Below are 22,579 nucleotides of genomic sequence, written 5' to 3'. Positions count from 1 at the left end.
TGCATTTTTTTTTTCAGAGCACACACAAAACGAGAGCTAGCAAACCATGAGGAAATATTTGCTGAGTTTAACTAAATGTGTATTGGATTACAATCACTACTATCCCTGTAATAATGTTTTTAACTAGGGAGGAGCTTAGATTACTCTTTGTTTTCTTGTGATTCTTTGTGTGGTAGACTCGAGTCACAATCGTATATGGAGGGTGTGTGCCCACCCTGCTGATAGTAGTATAGTTTGTGGTTTCTGGTGCTTGTATGGCATGGCAACATAATCACATGCTGCTGACTTGAAGATGTCAGGACCCACCACTAGAGAGCGAGCTCTATTAACAGATTCCCCTCAGCAGAAAGGAGTACCATTTCCTGCTTCTCTGAAGGCATGGGATTTGGATTTGGATTAAGAATCACATAAAAGTAATTCCATGGTGGGTGTATGTATTGGTTGTCATAACTAAATTGTGTGTCCTGTGTATATATTGCTACATATCCCTTACTGTCATCCAGAAACCATGTCTGAGCTGTGTATAGCTGACATGAACTGACCCATCATCAGGTTTAACAACTTGCCTTATCCATTAGTAAGCCACATTCACGCACATCATTCACACAGAGGCAGACACACAATTCCCCCCCTCCAGTGGTCCATAAACCTCCATGAAACCCCATTCTCTCTTTGTCTGCCTGGGCAGACTGCCAGCTCAACCCTCCCTCCCTTTCTCTCTCTCTCTCGCTCTCTCCCTGTTTTCCTCTGGATCTCTCTCTCTGTGTATTCTGTACATACCAAGCCAAGCCTCACAATGCTGCGTTTACTAAACCAAGTGGCTTTGAAATTTGCAGTGATGTTGCTGTTCCCAGACCTCCCTCTCTGTGGTGGGCTCACTCTGTGAGGCAGTGCAGCTCTCAGACAGCTCTGATGGCAGAGCGGGGCCAGGGGGCTGTGCAAGAGACGAAACCAACATCACCTGTTTGGGAAATCTAGTACAGCGGAGGATAAAAAAAGGAGGAGCAGAGTCTTCAGAGAGCTGAGGTCTTGCTGTGTCTGCCCGTCCCGCCCTACTCTCTCTGTCTCGCTTTCTCTCTCTCTCTCACACACACATGCACAGACACACTCTCCCCTTGCCTCTCCCTTATCCCCTCCCTGTTTGTCTCCTCCGCTCTCCGATGCTGGTGTGGTGAACAGTAGGACACTCTCGGCTGAGCTGCATGGAGGCACAGGGAGGGGCAGGGAGCCCAGGTAATAGCCATTTTCTATTCTTTCTTATTTCTTGTTTAAGATGCATGTTCAAGATGTTCATAATTCTATAGAGAGTTTTTTTAATGGTGGGACTGACTATTGTTTGTCAGAGGAGCTGCTCTTAGATCATGTAACTACATTTTTTTGATTGTCTACTCAAGAGTTGGTCCCTGATAGATGTTAGATTTAAATATAGCACCGGTACACTATCTTTGAATATTTTCCTCATCAAGGATCCAGCTGTGGAGGGTTCATTTGTTCATTCAAGTGTCATGTTTAATCAATTACCAAGCAGTACAGGCCTTTTTATACCCACTCACTGTAGGTCAACCATGCAAAGGCAGGACAGATTAAATCCAAAATGCAGTACAATAGTGGGCGCATATGGCCTTTGTGTAAAGGCCATCCAGAGGGGCCTGTGCTGGTAGATAGCACTGCTCAATGCCTCAGTGCACTATAACATCTAAACATTCAAAGGGCTGATAGCTACATCTTAAATGACATGTCCAATGTGGGAGATTCTAACATTAGCTTTGATAAATAAAAAGATCTACATCTCATAATGTACAAAGTGAGGCAAAGCAGTAGAAGGGTAGTTTATTTCTTTAGTGTATTACATATTACATATTAGCTGCCTCTAAACCTGCAGTGTGTATTCAACCGCTAGTAAAATGTTGCTTTATTGCTCTATTGTACCTTGGGGCAAGACAATGTATCTGCAGCCACTGTAAGTAGCAATTTCAGCAGTATTTATCTTTTTTTATTGGAGATGCTTTTGTTGTGCCATGGCTTTGTTCCTCTTATCATTGTTTACATACAGTATTTGAGCACTGCCCATGACAAATTGGGATATTATTTACTCATTATGATGGCATTGAATTAGAGTGCACATAATTATTATGATGTATCACAGGGTCACAGTGTGATATCTGTATAACACTGCCTGTGTTGTGGCTGTTCTGAACCAACAACCAACCTGAATTAGGAAATTAGCAGAAAAGTGCCCTACTTGTGAGGATTAGAATTAATATTGCTAGAAAATGCTCCAAAAACACTATAGACTGTTAATTAATTCTGGAGTCAACATGGAGTAACTTATTCCCAGTGCATAGTGATTTAGTCATCTATTTTTAGAGACATTTGGATGGAATTGCTGATTGCAGTGTATGTTGGAAAATAAAACAACATTACTATAAAGTACAGATGATAGAGAGCAATCAGTGTGTACAATGAATGACCTGGCAAAAAGGGTGTTGTGATGTTAATCCCTCCTGCATGTGCTACAAACAACGATTGATTTATTGAACCGAGACACTGAGTTTAATTCAACTTTTGGCAAACGTACAGTACATTATTCTCATCCTCCCTATCGCCTTCTCTCTCCATCTGTCTGTCTAGGGTTAGCTGATTCACAGACAGTCACAGCTGACGGCTCGAGACAGGGTCAGCCATTGCCTGAGAAGAACTCATTTCTGGGTTTTTTTTGTTTTTTTTTTTACCAGAAGTGACTTATATTCTCGTTATTTACTCTGGTTTCTTCACAGCCGCTTCAGCAGGTGGCAGCTATAACAGGCCATCTGTGTAAACATGTCCTCCTATACATAAGGATAGTACTGTGACTTTCTTGAATGCGCTTTTCTTCTGTCACCGATTAACGTCCTCGCTGAGAGCCAGAATCATCCGCCAAAATACTAAACCTTTTCGCATATATGAGCAGACAAAGCCTTAGAAAACTGTATAATCAGAACAGCAGGAACCAGTAGAGAACCTAGATAGATAGATAGATAGATAGATAGATATATACTTATCTCGAGGGAAATTCAAGTATCCAGTAGCACACGAAACATACATTCATTAAACATACATTAAACCTATATTAAAATAAAATTAAAATTAAAATTAAAATAACTTATAACACAGTAGCCACAGTGAAACAGTGCAGAACAGTAAACAGTGCAAATGGAGTGCAGATGAAAGTAAAGAGTGCAGATTTTGTCTATTGTCCTCCCTGCCATGGCTAGGAGCTGTTGTACGGTCTGATGGCCAGGGGGACGAAAGAGTTTTTAAGTCTGTTGGTGGAGCTGGGCTGGGACAGCAATCTGACACTGAACACACTCCTCTGCCCGATGAAGGTGTTGTGCGGAGGGTGGTGGGCGTTGTCCAGTATGGACAGCAGTTTGTCCAGGGTCCTTCTTTCTGCCACTGTCACTAGAGTGTCCAGCTCTGAGCCCACCGCTGAGCCAGTCTCCTCACCAGTCTGTCCAGCCGACCGGCATCTCTCTTCTTGCTGCTTCCTCCCCAGCAAACTACAGCATAAAAGAGGATGCTGGCCACCACAGACTGGTAAAACATCTGCAGCAGTTTTTTGCAGATGTTGAAGGACCCCAGCCTTCTCAAGAAGTACAGACGGCTCTGCCCTTTCCTGTGGAGAGTGTCCATATTTTCTGTCCAGACCTGCTTGTCATCCAGCTGCAGCCCCAGGTATTTGTAAGTCCTGACCACCTCCACATCGACCCCCTCGATGGACAAAGGTTGGAGATGTGGTTTCTTCCTTCTGAAGTCCACCACCATCTCCTTGGTCTTGGAGGTGTTCAGCTGCAGATGGTTGGTCCTGCACCACCTCACAAAGTCCTCTACCAGGCTCCTGTACTCCTCCTCCTGTCCATCCTTGATGCAGCCAACTATCACAGTATCGTCTGAGTATTTCTGCATGTGGCAGAGCCCGGTGTTATACTGGAAGTCAGATGTGTACAAGGTGAAGAGGACGGGAGAGAGCACGGTCCCCTGTGGTGCTCCGGTGCTGCTGACCACCGTGTCTGACGTGTGGCCCTTCAGTCTGACGTGCTGTGGTCTCTCTGTGAGGTAGTCCGTAATCCATGTCACCAAGCGTGGGTCCACCCTCATCTCTGTCAGCTTGTCTCACAGCGCCGCTCACCTTGTCCAGATGTGAGTAGGTTCTGTGGAGCAGATAGAGGATGGCATCCTCCACGCCCACCTTCTCTTGGTATCCAAACTGCAGTGGATCTTGTGCATGGTGAACCTGGGGTCTGAGGACATGTAGCAGCAGCTATTCAAAGGTCTTCATGATGTGTGATGTCAGTGCTACTGGTCTGAAGTCACCCGGCTCCCTGGGGTGTTTTTTCTTGGGAACCGGGATGAGACATGAAGTCTTCCAGAGCACTGGGACCCTCCCCAGCTGCAGGCTCAGGTTGAAGACATGCTGGAGTGGCCCAGAACAGGCTTTAAGCATCCTTGGACGCACTCTGTCCGGGCCTGCTGCTTTCCTTGGACGGAGCCTCCTCAGCTCTCTGCTCACCTGATCCTTGGTGATGGTGGTGGGGAGGGGTGTTGAACTGTCCATGTGTGTGGAGGGTGGGGGTGGTCTGCAGTCTGAGGTGGCGATGGACATGGTGGTGGCATTGGGGGAGGTGATGGACATGGTGGTGTGAAGTGGGCCATCGCTGGTTGTGGGAGCTGGAGTATTAAAGCTGTTTAAAAAAAGGTTTAGCTGGTTTGCTCTCCCAGCATCCCCCTCTCCTGCAATACTGTACGTCTTCTTGCTGCCTGTGATGGTTTTCATGCCATCCCAGACCTCCCTCATGTTGTTGTGCTGCAGCTTCTGTTCTACCTTCCTTCTGTAGTCCTCCTTCGCCTCTCTCAGGTGGACCTTGAGTTCCCCCTGTACGCGCTTCAGCTCATCTCAGCCCATCCTTGAATGCCCCCTTCTTCCTGTTCAGGGTGTCCTTGACATTACTGGTGATCCAGGGTTTGTTGTTTGGGAAGCAGCGTACCGTTCTGGTGGGGACCACAACGTCCATGCAGAAGTTCAGGTAGTCAGTAGTGCAGTGTGTGACCCCCTTGATGTCCTCACCATGTGCTTCCTGCAGTCAGTACATTCAAAGCAGTCTCTCAGAGCCTCCGCTGCATCAGGAGACCATTTCCTGAAGGAGCGTTTGGTCATGGACTGTCTCTGGGTCTGTGGTTTGTACTGTGGCGTGAGCAGGACCAGGTTATGATCAGACTTTCCCAGTGGGGGAAAAGCAGTGGCAATGTAAGCTTCCCTCACATTGGCATACAGGAGGTCTAATGTCCTATTCTTCTACCTATGGTCTAAACAAGAGTAATTTCCTGATAAAACATAAATAGCTCAAATGGTAAATGTTTTTATGAATGCATTGCAACTCCCACAGCTCAATACTCTTGTGGCGAAAAAATTATTTCACAGTTAATGGAAAAGATGAGGATGATAAACTTCCTTTAAGCAGAGGTGGCAAGGTCAGGAAACAGTAATCCATGATTTCTAAAACGAGTGTTTGGTGAAGAAGGTGATGGAAATAGACCAAAGCTGCAGGGAGTCTAAATATTGAACAAACATTTCATTATAACAGCAGTGGTAACGCTATAGTCTTTCAGTCTGTGTGACTCTTCGCTGGGGAAAACAATCAATAGCCCTTAATGAATACTGTGCTTCTCCTGCTGAAATCAGAATCTGTCATATTCTGACTTGGCTTTGGCTGTAACAGGCTTTTAATTTGATATGAGAAATTCAACTGTCTAGGAACATACTGCAAGTAGAAAGAGCTTCACCAGCCATCTGGTGAGGCCCATCAGAAAGCTGCTATACTCCCACACTGCTGCTATACTCCATCAGCTCTGCGTGTTATCCTATAAAAATCTATACTGCCAAATGCTGCTCCATATACACACAGATTTATAATGTTGTTATAGTTTCCTGTTAAATGTATTTTTTAATGTAGTACAAGCTTACACTGTTCATATCACTGGAAACTCATGTAGTTTGTGTTGCAGTTATTATTTCCTGCATTTTTTCAATTAAAAGTGCAGCACTTCTGTACTCCTGTCCTTACGTCACTGAGCCTCATCACAAACACCACTGTATTTTCAGCTGTGTCAAATAGGTGAGAGTGCGCATTCTCATGCATTTGAACGGATGCTATTTTAAGCACCTTCTATTTTCAAAATTTGTTAATAATACTGTGAACTTGTTTTTCTATTTTGAATCGATGTTGGAGATGTTTTTTCGGCTGGCTTGAGGGAAGAGCATGATCAGGCTCTCAGAAAGCATTTTCTTTATAGAAAACGTTAAAATGACGATAATGTAACAACTGTTGAATTAGACTAGAATCACCTAGTGAGCCTAGTGAACCTTTAACTCTGTCTATACACATGCACACAAAGATGCAAAATGATATTGATTCTCATGTGTTGACTAAAGAATGTATTCAAGGACAAAACGGGGGGAAATGATTGTAAAATCGAGATAATCAAACAATACATGGGCAGGTGATGCAGTTAGCTGGGGAGTCATGGCAGGTTGAGATTCTGTAATTGATTGGGAAAACACAATATCGGCTGTACAATGAGGATAATAACTGAATGTGACACATAGCGAATATTGAGTTCTTTCACTAGTTGGGATTTCTTAAAGGATTTCTTCCCCTTCAATACCTCAAGATGTGCCTTTGTATTAGATCTAGGCCTGAGATCTACAGTGAGTTAAGTAGAGCAAATAAGCCAACATCTCTAATGTAATCTTTTATTAAAAATCCAAAAAGCCTATGATCAATATTTCCATCTTTTTATTCTCATTGCTCCCTCCCACTCTCCATTCCTGTGTCCTGGTAGAGCCCAATAAAGACATCCAGAAGCTGCTGAAGCCCTCCAGCTCAGGTGACCTATCCAAGGAGTTGTTCCAGCATCCGGGGGGGGAAGGGGAGGAGGGTGGCCTGTCGGGGCACACTGCTAGCCTGCTGCACATCACGGAGAAGAGACGTGAGTACCTGGGGGAAGGGGTGACAAGAAGTTGATATTAAGAGTGTGAAACAGTGGTGACGGTGATGAATGTTCATCAATGTTAAGGAGTTGTTAGGCTAATCATGGGTGGAAAATGCCTTGAGCAAGATACCTAATCAATAGAAAGTGTCTCCAACAAAGAAGGTGATGAGGAATGTTAAATAAGGAGGGCAGAGGATATCTTGCTTCTGCTAAAAACATGTCTTATCAGTGACAGTCACTTGTGGATCTTTACTGAAAAATAGTAATACTAACACATAATGAATCTCCTGAATAGGCCTGTGGAGCGTTAATGCATTATTGACACACATTTCACACATATCATTCTGGACTATATACATCCTAATCCAGTAAGTTCAGGTTGATGTTCTCTGATGTTTAAACCCACTGAAAGATCACTGCCTGTTTGAGGTATTCTGGTCCCACATTCTCAAAGACCGCTGCAGCTTATCCTTGGTTGAAAGGACTCATTGTGCATCAGTACCATACAGAGGCTTCTCTGTACGTGCCTCACTCAGAGACCGGGGCATAGAACCACAGAGACGGATACTGGGGCTACATGGGTGACAAGGCCACCTTTATCTGCTTCACTAACCAAACATTTTTTGTGACAGCCTAATGTGTATGTGTGTCTCTGTGACCTACTAACTAGCCATGCCACCTGACAGGTCAGCTAATAGTATTTGGCTATGAAAGATCATTGCTGCTTCAAATATTCACAATGTGCTCTTCAAATCCCATCTTGAGAGAACATGTAAACAAAAGTATTATCCCTCTGATTGCAGTACATTCATTCTGACCACTTCATTAAGAGATCAGGAATCAAATAAAAACATGTACCTGCTCTTATCCACAGAGCCACATCACAGCTTCATCTTCAGTGGCACAGAAACACATTCCTTCCTAGTGCTGCAGTTTTGTCTCCATAAAGGGGGACTACAGTTGCTCCTGAGTCATCTGCAACATTTATTTTTAGGCCCAGAGCAAAGAGCGTACCTTAAAAAGACAAACATATTAATATCGCAGAAAGAAGAAGTTGTCAGTTGGTTTGTGGCAGTTAAACCACTGAAAAACAACAACATGCACTAATACACACAAACCCATATAAAACTGCAGTGCGGATAAGTTGCCTTTTGTTTTTATGAGTGGGTGGATGTGCAGGAATTGAATATTAAAAATTTATGGTGACTGCTGTTTAGTACTCTGAGAGCAAAAAAGTGTGTTTGCTTGTTTTGACCTTTAATAGCAGAAACCACGAGTCAAAGGGAAGAACAGAGAAATGTGGGATTAAGTACATTTTATTATACCTTTTAAATTTAAAACCTGTCGCACAGCTTGTTTCCAGTAAACCATATTCATCAAACATTTTTGGTTAACTTGCCTTCATCAGGGTGGTGAATAAAGCATGACGTACTGAGAAGAGTTTTGCAACATGTTTTCATTTTGATGGACTTGCACTAAAGCGCTCACTGGTCTGCACTTCGGTGTCGGTGTGTTCTCAAGCCACAGCCGAGAGACCTCTACCTCCTGAGCCACAGCCATGTGAGCAGGTCGTCCACTAATCATAAGGTCGTGGTTCGATCCCCAGCTCCTCCAGTCTCCATGTGCCCATGGGAAAGATGCTTAACCCCAAATTGCACCCTATGTGAGTGTGTGTGAATGTATTAGTTACCTGCAACGGACAAGAACTGGACCCGGTTACAGTGTTAATGATTAAAACTGTCGAGTGCCTGTATGCTGTCATTGTGTCATAGTCAGATTATATTGGTCAGGGAAAATATTTTTTGGCATTGCTTGGTCTTCCATCAGAGTCATCATCACAAGCTGCTCAGGCTGGACTGATGACCTTAGAGACCCGATGAGCCAGTAGAGAGGGAAGGGGATTACACAGATCCAGCATGCAAGGCACATCCCTTCCGCTCTCTCATCCCTTCTCCCAAATGTGAACTCTTCCCTCTTACCCATCCTCCCTGTTCTTTGTTCCTTCAGTTCGATCTATCTGTACCTTTCTACATGCAGAGAGAGGAAAGGAAAAAAGGGAAAGAAAATGAAAGAAAACCCCTTTTATAGAACGTCAACTTGACAGCACGCAAACAATTATTTTTCCGACAGTGATATTCTGAATGAAAGAAAACATAGTACTTTTCAGTAAATTGAAGGGCACTTTATTTTACATTAACTGTAAAGCCATGAATATAATGTACGAGATTAAGGACATGCTAAAAAAATGTAATATGTCATCATGGAGGAGTCAAAATAGATCAGTAAAAACAAATAAAATTTTACAAGCCACCAGGCTGTATATCTTGCTGTAAGAAGAGGTTGTGGTCTTTTACATCATCCATCTGCTGTAGACAAAAAGTCATTTTTTTCAGTCTCAGCGTGAATTCTCTATTGTCAGTCCTGGCATCTCAGAGCTCCCCCTGATTGGCTTTTTGAGAGGCAGTTGTTTCTGCCTGGGAGAGAAAACATACTGATCAATTATTCAGAAAGAAAGGGTGTGGGAGAGGGAAAAAAGAGATGGGGGAGAGGTGGTTAAAAATTAAGCACAGCACAATGGGAATAATCTTGTAAACCATTTGAAAATAATGGCAGGAAATAATAGGGGTATTTTTTATATAATGCCTTTCTTCCTTTTCATCTACTTTTGCTTCCCCTCGTATTCTTTTACATGAACCTTCTTACGCAGCTTCATCTCTCAATCTCCCCCCACCATCCTGCTTTTTTTCTCTTCCTCTCCTCCTCCACAATTTCCATCCTCCCTGTTTCTCTGCCTACAGTTTCTTCACTCTTCCCAAAAAGGGGGGCAAAATGACTGATAGCTGTTCAGCAGGCACCTTCCAGCCGGAGGGAAATGCAATATATATTCACAGACACAGTCAAGAAGCAATCTGAAATTATGGAAAATATGAAATGAATAAAACAAAACAGGTTCTATGTGATTCTTGTCGACCAAAAGTTGCATATTGCAGTGTATCTTCACTGAATCAACCACCATCAAACAACAGACATTTAATTATATGCGGTAGTTAATGGTGTGATAATGAAAGCTGGTTAGGTTCACCCGATAATGAGGTTTCATGTTGCCCTTTGCCTTCAAAGGGATAATGTATTATTTTACTGTACAGGTATAAAGGACACAACTACAAAAGTTTATTACATTCACTATCTATTCTCCAAAAAATATAAATAAGGATTATAAATTATTAAAATTCATAGATCTTATGAAATATAAAACAGCCCAAATAATGTTCAAAGCCGAAAATAACCTATCGCCCAGAAATATTCAAATATTGTTCAGGGAGAGAGAGGGAGGTTATAATTTAAGAGGGAAACACAATTTCAAAACAAACAGGACACGGACAACCAGGAAAGGTTTTTGTATTTCAGTCTCTGGAGTAAAGATATGGAACAGTCTCAATGAGGATCTAAAGCAATGTCCAAACAAAAATCATCAGTCAAAAAAACAAAAACAAAAATCAATCAGTTTAAAATCAGGGATAAAGATATGATTTTCATGGGTTATAGGGATGAAGAAGGGGGTGAATAATCAACGAGTGTTTTCTGGGGCTAGTATTTTCAATTTTGTTGTAGTTGTTATTATTTCATTTTTTCTGGGTTGCTGAAATTCATTCTTTCCTTTTTTAAATAATTTATGTACATTTTGAATTGCTTTTGGGTATGACAAAGTAGATGTGTAAATATTTGGAAGGGTAGATTATTTGTAAGCATTTGATTTGTGGACACGAGGTGGAATTAAATAAGTTTGTTTTCTTCTTCCCTCTCCTTTTTTCGAATATGTAAGGAAATTGACAAGAGTTTCAAGAAAATTCTTTGGCTGTAACTATTATTAATTATTAATTATTTATTATTGTGTTATTTAATTATTTTGATTTGTTTATTTGATTGCATTTTCTTGTCAGATGTTTGTGTTTTACATATATTCAAAGTAAACAATTAAATGAATGTGATGTGTTAAGCCACAGGCAGCTCTTTCCACAGTCTGATACAGAAGTTGGATATTGTCAGGATGGCAAAACTAGCTTAGTAACCAGGGGGCAGATGCTAAAACTGACATATCCCTTTTGGCAAAGGCTGGATTTTTAATCATGTGAGACTGACTGTAACTGGAAAGGGATATGAGTCAAAGTTTCTATGATCTAAATAAGAATTGGTAATAGCATGAAAGATCACATTTAAAAATTACTTGCTTACAGCTTTATACTGGACGACAGACGGATCAGGATTTCTGGGGCTATTGGAGAGCCAAATAGGCTTATTGTTGACTTCGTCCTCAGACATCCAACCAGTGTGGGTTTGGATTTAGTAATATGAGGATAGAAGTGAACATGTGTATAACAAATCAATAGATGGGGACTAGAACGGAGCCCTGGGGGTTCCCGCAGGTTTTACATTAAAGAAAGATGAGAAATCACTTGTTTTATGGGAATACATTTTATTAGTAGGTAAAATCTGGGGTGATATTTGTCAATATAATTTATTATTTGTCCTAAAGGTTTAACATTTAAAATGAGTAACATGGCACTATCACATCCATTCCTCTCTTTCCTGCTTTTTTCTCCTTCCTTAGTCTTACCTCATATTAGTTGTCATTCTCTGTCAGTCTTAATTCTCTCTCCTTTTGTAGACATGAATATTATTTACTCTGCAGCATTTCTATGCTGGCCACACCGTCACTGGCTTTGGTAATATTCATGCTTGTCATATCTACCTGGGTTATGGCCGGCATGTAACCCTGTCCTGGTTATGAACATGACAGTAAAACTGGACTGTAGGACTGTACATTTTGAATAGAGCAGAAGTTATGGGGTGAAATGAAGGACAGGTGAGGTTGGTCTTTGCGTTTGATCGCCTTTAGTCATTTCTTATTTGTATTCTCTCATTGTCACTGCTTCCTTATTTTCCATTCCACATGTCACCTGACATTTCTGGTTTGTATTTTTAACACTTCTGAAATGTGGCACAGCAGCCACTGCTTCAGCATGATGATCAGCCGTCTTAAAATCCATACGTGCTTGATCAGGAGGTACAATGCAAGGAATTAAATGAAGTAGCAGCAGGAGAGTGGGCTCTGTTTCTTCAGCCCATCTTAAACAGCCTGGAAAACAGCAGGCAAACAACGTAGCATAATAACAGCTTTCAACCTGTCGCACAACCCGTCGTTTTCTCCACAAGGTTACGCCCAAACAACCAGTGAAGTGTTCCATTCAGGCTTGACGTTGCCTGGCATGTAGGCATCCACTGAATCATAAGGAAATGCAAACACACCTCCATCTGCCTTAGTGCAGTCTCCAAACATCTTTCTCACTGTAATGGTAGATTAGTTCAGCTCTGTTACACAGAATTGGTTCCTAATTTGGGTGATGCTGAGGCAAGCAGAGGTTCTTGAACCCTTGAGTCTTTGAATATATTTCAATTTACATACATTACATAATATATTCAGCTTTGGAGGCAGCCTGATTGGAATGCTGAGCCTGGCGTGTCGACGCCCATTAACCACATGTTGTGTACAGCAGTAGTGACCCGTGCCTGCTGAGGAATCAGAGCCTTGTGCAGAAATGAACAGGTGCAACACACCCAGGAGAAAGATGGATACCACAATGTGTTAAAGAACTTGCTATTTTCATCTCCATGAGCTTAAGCTCTTGCTTCAATTCTTTAGTCAATGCCTGTGTTTAACACACAGGTGTCAGGCTGAAACAGAGACACTCGCTGACTACAGTGGCGAGCTCAAGAAATCTCTTCTTTCTGATGTAGAGAGCACATAGCTTCACAAGAGATATACAGATAAAAGCTGATGAAAGAGTACTCATGTTCTTTGTTGAAATAGATTTTACAATAGTACAGTAAGAGCCAGTTATTGATCTGATTATGAGTACAATGGAGATTCAGGATTGGCATCACACAATGGGCTGTGTATTCAGAGTATATGCAGTTCCACTTCTTTTTGAGGAGTGGCTTATTTTTCTGCCCTGTCAGCCAACACAGGTGTATAATTTTAATCAATTACCTTTCCCTGTTTTGTCTATATGCCTCGTAGAACCACTGAGTAGTGTGTCTTCTTTGGAGGTGCACTTTGACCTTCTGGATCTGACTGAGCTGACTGACATGTCTGACCAGGAGCTGGCTGAAGTTTTTGCTGACTCTGATGAGGAGAACCACAATGAGTCCCCAGCAGGTAAGGCCTGCAAAAAAAATTAAAAAAAATAAAAATGAATGCACATGTTTTCACAATAAACAACAATAACTAAAATGGGTTAACATCTTTCATTGCGAAAAAAAAACTAGATTCTCTCAAGGTTTGTGTACAACACAGTGCATGCCATGTAGAATTTAATGTTATGTAGTATACATACGGTATACTGTAAACAATCAGTACATGCACTGAACATTTTAAGTGTGTTGTTAAGTGTCAAAAAAGAGCAAATGATATTTTAACTGATAGCTTTTCCGTGAGCCTACAGGAGCTTTTCCTAAATTAAATTTCCTCAATACAGTCCTTTACCTCAGCTCAACTTTTTGGAGTGAAAGGAATGAAAAAACATCTGTGTAGGAGAGATGTTTGTAACATTGTGGCCAGGGTACTAAAAAGGCCTGCCGAGCCATAATGATTTGAAATGTCACGTTACTCCATTAGGGACTCATCAAATCATCAAGTCATGGATAAACTGGAAAGGTTAAACTGTTTAACTGTTAAATGTTTTACATTGTATCTTCTTAAATTGTTTGATTCTTATGGGAAAGAGTTTTATTTAGATCCTATCAAATAATAACATTTTGAATCACAACTAGGAATTCAGTCATCCTGGAAAGCAGGAATGAAAGGAAACAATGTTGTGTTGAGCAGGGACTGCATCACACCAGGCAGAAACAAGCCAAATTAATCAAATGCAGTAGACAGGCCTCATGCACATGTGCATATTGAAGAGGAGAGACCGTTCCCTCTGCATGTGTGTCGCAGCAGCAGGTACAGGAGAAAGACCAGCATGTCTTTCTACAAAAGGAAGCACAAAATCTTTCCCCATGTTTTATTTATGCCATGGGAGCCTCATCCTGCATGCGGACAGTGAACTCTCTACTCCTCCGACGCTCTTGCAGCATTCACACAGGATTTCATGCCAGCTCAAGATTTAAAGGGCCACTGACATTATTCAGACCGTGCCTTACAATAATCATATATTCTGTGCATGGACTGTTTAAAGCTTCGAACTTTACTTGATAAAAATGTCCAGCTTTCACAGCTAGGGGTGTGACCGGTTATCATACTTTGTGTGGCTGAGAATACATAGTGAGTTCAAAACCATTCACCATTTTGGTAACAGGGCTTACTGGTCTTGGTGGAGGTTGACCACATGTGTATGCAGAGATCTAACTCTGAATTTTTTTTAATCTACTGAAACACAGTGCTGGACAAAACAAACTGAAGACAATATTCCAGTTTATAATATACAAGGTGAGGATCCTTAAATAAGGCTCGCCCAGTTAATTTCTCACTGCTACTAGTGCTTAGACAGCTGTAGCGTGGCTGCCCCCATGATGGAGTTACTGTACCAGCTATATCATAGCAAAATATTTACTTAAACCTGCAATAACAGATTGTTTGGACCACTCAGGGGTAGAGGAATCAAAATGCAAACACAACATTGACATCTTTACACATCCAACAGTTACAAAGCAACATTATGATTCATTTGGAATTGTGTTTCTGGCCACCTGGCAAATTTAAGTCCAATATTTGCTCTCCCTTTCCTTTGTTTTTGAGATAAATAACTGGCTCTTCAGTGCTAAATGCTTCGCTGTTTTCACCAGCTAGTTGCTAATTGTGTTTGTCAAAACCGTAAAGAACAGCTATGAGCTGAAGCTCACTATAAAGCTCCTTAAAGCTGAGGGGGAACTGCAGATTCCAGTGATTAATTCTTTGTAGGTTCACCACATTGTTTACGTTGTTATTTGATACATTGTTATTATAAAAAAATATTGATTCTAGCTGCTTTAAACTGGATGGGAAAAGGTTGACCAGGCATCACTGTAGGCTGTTAACTTTAGATTTCAATGTCTTAAATGCAACACTTACAAGTGAGTTGTTAGTGTAGGGTTCAATGTCAAAGGAAAAAAAATAATGAATCATTTATTATCAGTCTTAATATTAAACAAATAAACTGGGTATTCTCCTTTGAATAGTGAAATCAAAGGATGTATAACATTGATTTCTAAATGAATTGATGACTTCGTAGAAAACGGAGTGACACACTTAATCCCACAGTAATTTGATTTGATTTGATTTGCATCATTAAATATCACATTATTCTGTGATTTGAATCGCTCACTCTTTCAATTCAGTTTGATTAATGATGATAGTTTTACAAATTTACACTTGCAAATTTGTAAATGTTGTGAGTCACTCAACGATAAATAAACGCATGGACACCAATGCTATTGTCATGAGTTGTAGTTTTTGCCATTTGTTTCTGGTGTCCTTCTGTTACCTACCTGTTCCTACCTGTTCTTCTCGTTTCCTTGTCCTTAGTGTTTATGTCTTGTCTGGTGTTCTAGCTCGTAGTCCTGTGTTGATTTGGTTTGGTACCTTAGTTTTTGGACTCTGTATTCAGCCACTCACCTGTAAGTGTGCTCGCTTTTGGTTCGTTCATTAAAACCCCTTTGTACTGTACCTCTTCCTGCCTTGCGTCCTGCATTTGGGTCCTCCAACCTGCCTCACCCACACCAAACCGTGACAGCTATCTCAAAGATTTTGACTTATGTTCAGGGCAAAACCTAAGCAACAAACAAGTGTGCAAATTACACTAATGTACAACATATATATATTTACCTTCCTACATTTTAAACCTATGTTCTCACAGCCGAGCAGACAGTTTTAGCTTATCCAACCTTTCCAGCTGTCCTCTCCAACACCATCACACTAAGTTTCCTCAAACTCTTGTTAATCAGGGGCCACAGCTGCTTTTTAGTTGCCAGGTGCAGGAGATGCAATAGCCAAGACCCTTCCAGTCCAAGGTCTCACATCCTCTGCTTTCTGCTAATGAAGATGAAGTCCTGCTGTCAGGAGATGTACAGCTGTACACCACAGTTATGTTTAAATGATTTAATTTCATTCCCAGCCTCAGATCTGTGAGAAACAAAATTCCAACAATGATAAAGTGTTTGCATACTCAGAATGACATATTCAGATGACTGATCTGTCTTCACTGCCAATGATAACCTCACAATGAGCAGTGTCATTCACGCCAGTATTTTTACTTGCAAAAATCCCACATAAAAATAGACCAGCCATCTGAGAACATTTCTTTCTTATTGAAAGTCATTAACCTTCCGACAAAAGATGTATTATTTTTGAATTGTGTGTAAGTCTCTCACTTCAACTTGTGAGCTGTTTTGTCTCACACCACAAACACACTCTTCCTCTCCCACATCCTCACTCTCTTAGCTTGCCTCTCTATCTATCATTTCCAATCTCTCTGTCTATCTCTTTCTTTCTCTCCATGTCTAATCCCAGATTGATGAAGCCACTAAGATTGCTGTAAACGATTTTTGTAAAGTCTGCAGGCAGATACTGTAGAGAAACTGTTTTGCTTGTATGGCCATGGCTGTAAGATTTACAGAAAATCACATAAGATCACAAAAGACATGAAACATTTTATTTGAAAATGTGTAGTTCAGCAGGTAGGGCATACACAACGTGAATTAGACAGGTGGCAAATGTTAGTGAACGCTGCCTAAGACTGCCAGGCTCAGTGTGGTTTGAACACCACTGGGGCTGAATGTGCAAGCACTTGCATGGAAATGTGGTGCTGTAAGTCATTTTGGATAAAAGTGTCCATGAAACAACATTTGATATATTATGCAGGAAAACAAGAGGATATTCATGCTTGATTTGTTTTCCACCATACAGAGTTGTTGCCCTATCAAATATCACTTTGTCATTTGAAAATTCAAGCATTCTCATTATAAAAATACATTTTTAATTGTACAACTTTATTTTAGATTATCTAAAACAGTAAAAATACATATTTCATACATCAACAAACATTCTATTGTCCCAAGCAGATGCTGTGCAGACAATGACAGTGGGGGTTTATCCTAACAGCGACTCATTGCACAAATCTCATATGTGAGGACCAGCTGTTCTGTTTCATCTGGATTCAATAAAACCTACCTCATTATTCAGCCCTATAATTTCATGCAAGGCAATTTTATATATATTTTTTTAAGTCTTGAACAACCCTGCTGAAACCAAAATAGCAACATATTGCAAACTAAATTGTAATAAAGGTAGTGTAATGAACAAAAGTTGGTTTATGGACTGCAATTGAATTAACTTGTGTCAGAGTTTGCATTGCAAATGTGGTAGTATTGAGCTGTGCTGTGAGGAGCAGTAGACCATGCTCTGGGAAACTGCTGAGTGTGTGCCAGTGTTTTGGGGCCATGTAGGAGTTGAAGGAGAGGTTAAAGGAAGCACAGTGAAGAGAGGAGAGGCGATGGGTGAGTGAGTTCATGCTAAATGTAGGTTGCTGAATAATTCACTTTTCCCTGCTGGAAACAAGGCCTGGTGCTTCAGATCCATTTAAACAGTTAACATAATCTGAGTAACTACACTAGCACATTATTTATAGATGCTTGTTTCTTGTTGTTTTTGTTTACTCTGCTGTCTGTCTTTACCATGTTTCCTTTGTCCATTCCTGTGCACCCCTCCTTTCACTTTCTGCTACTTGGCAAATTAAAGCCTAATTCAGATTAACATTCGTTCAGGGACAGTTCAACCAAAAGTAGTAAACATGATCAGTTATACTTAGCTATATATAGCTAGAACCCAGCGAGCCGAGAACATACAGTAATTAGTGTTTCATCAATCCTCTCTTTCTAGAAGGCACAGAACAAAAGGCTGACTTTGTCCAGTAGGTTTGCTCTTTGTCCCCCACTGAAATGAGCTTGATGAACCATAAAGTTTACCCACATCCCTGGAAAAACTACCACATACGTAGCTCTGCCCTTCTATTCTTTGTCGTTGGAGCAGTAACAGCATTGTTAACTGATGACAGTGCAGAATATCACCTATTGTGTTTCTGCCTGGTTTATTTCCGTCATGTTCAAGTAATGGGAGTTGTGTTTTTAGGTATTAAGGATTTGGCCAAGGATTTCTTAAGTAGACATGTGAAGGGATGAAGTGATGCCGAAAATAGGGAACAGAAACTCATTTTCCATTCATGGTTTGCTAACTACACATGTAATATACAGTATCATTCTCAAATCCTTTGACAGTTTATATTTGGTGTTTGCGTTGGGGGACAGAAAGATTTGACTGGAAAAACTACTCTACAACAGGAACCAGCAAAATTACAAGGGGCCACATTGTAATCAGAGATGAGATGGTCCATTGTATTTTGTTTCCAATCTGATATAAAAGACACAACTCCTGTAGTGATGTTATTGCTAAGGGTATAGCCAGAAGTGAAGCATGTTAAGGTTTTAGCCCATAGGGTGGCAGTGAAGCAGCAGCTTTCTGTCTTGAGTTATTCTGTGGTGATTTATCTTGTAGGAGCACAATACCATATTTTATGGACCATCCATAAAAGCTCCTTTGATGTAAAAGGTAAAATGCCAACTTAACTCACAGCCTTTGGGGTTGCTCCAGGCTTTTAAAGACTTGTTCCAGTGCACAAACACTGATTGGGCTGTGCTAGAATTAGCATGCACAAAAGAAATGAGTGTTGTTTCCCTTAAATTGGTTGAAAGAGAAGGGTAGTGTCCCTAGCTCTGCATGTACATGCACACACATACAGTAAACACAAATGTGGTGCTCAGTTGTTATCCCTTTGCCTTCACAGGTTTTCTGTAGGAGTCTATTGTTTCAGAAACATTAAGTTATGCAGCAACATGCTGATTGAAGAATCTAATGGCCATTAGCCAACAGCACAGAAGGAATACAGTACAGTATCCCATAGCTCAGGGTACTGTATGTGTGTGTGACAGCAAGACAGCGAGAGGGAGAACAAGGGAAAATCTATGTATGTTTTCAATTATTTCCGTGAATTCATGTTCATGAGTCTTTCAATTAAATGTCAGGACAAAAACAAGTGACCAGAAATCGGAACAATGCACACAGGGAATGGGAAAATTACCCCTCATACACACATATGCTCACACATTATGCAGAATGTCCACATCGCAGACACATTAATATAGCTATGTAGACACAATAAGCAGTCATCAGCAGGTGTTCATGATGCTTGCTGCAGCAGACTCCTTCATGCTGCTGAGGAGGTTGTTGCCTTTCTCATTACAATTCAGTGGAGACGCCATCAATCTCCTGAGATCAATATGTCTTTTACCTCCCCTTTTCTCTCCACTCTTTAATGTGTGTGAGGATATGGATGTGACTTTAGGGAGATATATAAGCCAGGTACTTAGTATGTCCTTCACTTAAGAGACCTAACATTAGACTGATATGGACAGTTTAAGGCAGAGTGAGTTGCCAGCTCTCTATCAGTCATTCTGCTGTTGCTTTGTTGTCCTGCTGGTAGGTTGGACATTACCACCAAGTGGTACAAAGAGGAACTGAAAGAGAAAAGTTCTCATATGGCTAACATTTAAATAAACAACAAAAGGTTATTGATAATTGAGATAAGATGGCCAAGTTGTTGTGAGTTGCTGAACTATTTATGGTACATTTACTGGTTTATATTAAGAGCTTTATGCTTCAAGATTCTTCTTGTAGATCATTTTAGATTCTTCTAAATAGATACAAACTGTTTTTTGACCCTTTTAGCTGGTCATGATCTCACTTTCACATTTTATAGGATATTATATAATAATAAGAAGAATAGGAGTCCCTAAAAATGTAATCAGTGTGATCCCAGTATTCTTCCGAGGCCCGTCTAGAAATGGCATGTGTATGTGTGTGCGAAGGCATGCTACATAGACTAAAGGATGGCTGGGAGGGAACTAAGCAGCAACTGCATTTAACAGCTGAACTCTGAAGACAGTTGTATATATGCTTTTAGCATATGTCAGGTGTAGAGTGATGTATACTAATGCCAATAAACATGAGCATGACCTGTGTGCAGACTGATTTCCTTATGTCTGTTTTCGTATGATATAACAACGCTTTGGATTCCTGTTGGTAACAAGTGGTTGTGTGTTTGGTTCCCAGGTTCCCACCAGCCTGTGCTGCCCAGAGGTGGGTACATGCGCTCCCCCTCGTGGACACGCTGCAGCAAAGTGGAGCCCCCACGGGAGAGAAAACACCACAGCGACTCAGACACCGCAGAGCCCTTAATGAAGCTGGAAAGGCCTAAGCAGCCGTGATATCTGAGGTGATACAGCCAGACGACAGAGAGAGAGAAAACCCAGAGCCAGAAGGACACAACCAGAGTGGGAACACAACGCGGACCAGAAGCCCCCATCTGCCACTGTGCACTCACATAATATTTCATGGTGCTGAACAGATGAGTTCAGGTTGAACTCTGGACAAAGTGCTCTGTGCTCTAACTACAGATGTTGAGATGTGCAATACACACACTGTCCTTCTCTCTCCCTCTACTCTCCTTCTTTCTCTCCCTCACACACACAGACACACACAAGCATTGTGTTTTTCATGCAAGGGGTTCTTAATGCACTCTGGGCTGACAGATGATTTTAAGCTTTGTTTTTTGAATGACAGACAGGGTATGAGGTAAGCAGAATAATAACAGCATCTCCATTCTTACAGCCTCTCAGGGTGGGAAATAGCCTGGACAGCGAGATTGGTTCCTAAATTGCGTCCACAGCGTGTGCAGACCTTGCACATAAAGTTCAGACATTGGGATTCACATTGAATTACCGGGATATGATTTTAAACATAAATCAACAGTGCTGTTCAAAGGAAAACATCATGCTGAGGCTCTTACTTAATGTGTTGGCTTGAAAATGCGACGTTTTTTTTTTTGTTTGTTTGTTTCCTGCAATGAAGGTAACTTCAGTGGAAGTGGACATCAGTGAGGCCACGCTCTTTATATCCATCACACCTTCTTCATCTTAATGAAGAATTTGTGTTGCTATTATAATTGCCTAAATGAAACATGTTGCACTTCTCTCACTGAATTGTATCAACAGTGCTCCCCAGAATTATTGGCATTTGGTGCAGATGACACAAAAGATAAAGAGACCAAGTAGCAAGCTATATGCACACTTTTCCATACTCAAAAACTTGCTTTCACAATTTGTTAAATGTTTTCCAATTTCTTTTATCATGTTTTAAAACATGGTTGCTGCTACTAAGATAATTAGAGTTGGTCCTTCAAAGTTAACTTGATGAGGAATACTTGAAATAGTTAAACACAAAGGGAGAATTGCACCATAGTCCGGACGGCTTCAGTAAGCTCTGCACGAATGCCAAAAATACAACAAAGTGCCAACAATTTTGTATTCATCCTTTAAAAGATGAATTTAACCGATAATGCAATATATCACATCTTTCTAAGCAAAGGTCATAGCTGATTACTTGATTTATTTATCTCACGTGTAGCGTGTTTATGCCAATAATTCTGAATGCTGTGACATGATGTATCAAAAGTGACACTGGGATGATAGAAGAATAAATAACTCTTGAAAAAGTTTGTTTTATTGTGTCATATTAATTACGCTTCAGAAAAGCAGCCCCATTCTGTACTGTGTGGAGAGCATGGTTTTTTATGGTCATTAATTTACACTACTGTATACAAATCTTCCTTAGTGTTAGTGTAGTGTTATTTGACAGCATCACACAGGCACAAAAATGCTGTAATGAAAATACTGTTAAAAAAGACACAGACAGTAACAATAGAATTAAAATTTTTAAGAAATTATATTTTCATGAAAGAGAAACTGGGCTGATGGAATTAAATTGTTTTATATCGGTGCGAGCCACAAATTGTCAATTATCTCAATCTAAAATCAAAAATCCTCACTGAAATGTAAAAAGAAATATTCAAGCAAAAACAAGAACAGCGCATTGTCAAGCACACAATATGTTTCATACACACTGATATACAACCAGCCAGCTCATTTATCACAATAATTAATGTTTTTCAAAATCTGGATTTCAACACCAAGATGTTCCAAGTGTCGTGCTGGTAGGGGTCCTTAAACCATTTACTGAAAAACCTGATTCAAAATTGTAAAAGGGCCCACACTGCTCACACATCAGTTCTTTTATAGTAAACCTGTTTACTCAGCTCAGGAGCTATTGGCTTAACCATTAAGACACTATTAACATTATGATGACATTGTAGTAGTGGTCCTCAAATAGATGAAATGAGAATGCTACATTTAGCTTTCTTGGCTCAAATGGAGGAAAAACATTCAAAAATAAGCCACAAATGACAGAATGACTAAATTCCTGTATAACAGCAATTTGTTCTCATGTTAATAAATATGGGAGGAGGGTTTCAAGATATCAAGATGAAGAAGGCCACCCAAAACATCCATGGAAAAGCCAATTAAACTCAAAACTCATTTGTGTTATCCACATTAAACTAAA

The 22,579-nt window shown here is 40.7% G+C and overlaps 1 protein-coding gene across 2 annotated transcripts in view; it reads left to right on the top strand.

Moving 5' to 3' along the window:
• The window catches only part of dbndd1 (dysbindin domain containing 1), a 29,608-nt gene extending 7,934 nt beyond the window's left edge, over nucleotides 1–21,674 (top strand). The window contains exons 1-4 of one of the 2 annotated variants that reach the window (XM_046029927.1): nucleotides 950–1,233; nucleotides 6,880–7,026; nucleotides 13,109–13,246; nucleotides 20,234–21,674. In XM_046029927.1, the coding sequence (XP_045885883.1) occupies nucleotides 1,203–1,233; nucleotides 6,880–7,026; nucleotides 13,109–13,246; nucleotides 20,234–20,388 (471 nt within the window). In that variant the 5' untranslated portion in view covers nucleotides 950–1,202 and the 3' untranslated portion in view covers nucleotides 20,389–21,674. Of the gene's footprint in view, nucleotides 1–949; nucleotides 1,234–6,879; nucleotides 7,027–13,108; nucleotides 13,247–20,233 lie in introns of those variants that run through there. The other variant, XM_046029926.1, reaches the window with a different exon arrangement.
• Nucleotides 21,675–22,579: the final 905 nt, after the last annotated feature.

Source organism: Micropterus dolomieu, linkage group LG19, assembly GCF_021292245.1.
Source record: "Micropterus dolomieu isolate WLL.071019.BEF.003 ecotype Adirondacks linkage group LG19, ASM2129224v1, whole genome shotgun sequence".
Lineage (NCBI taxonomy): Eukaryota > Metazoa > Chordata > Actinopteri > Centrarchiformes > Centrarchidae > Micropterus > Micropterus dolomieu.
The sequence above is the reverse complement of the archived record's forward strand: the minus strand, read 5'-3'. Positions and strand labels throughout refer to the sequence as shown.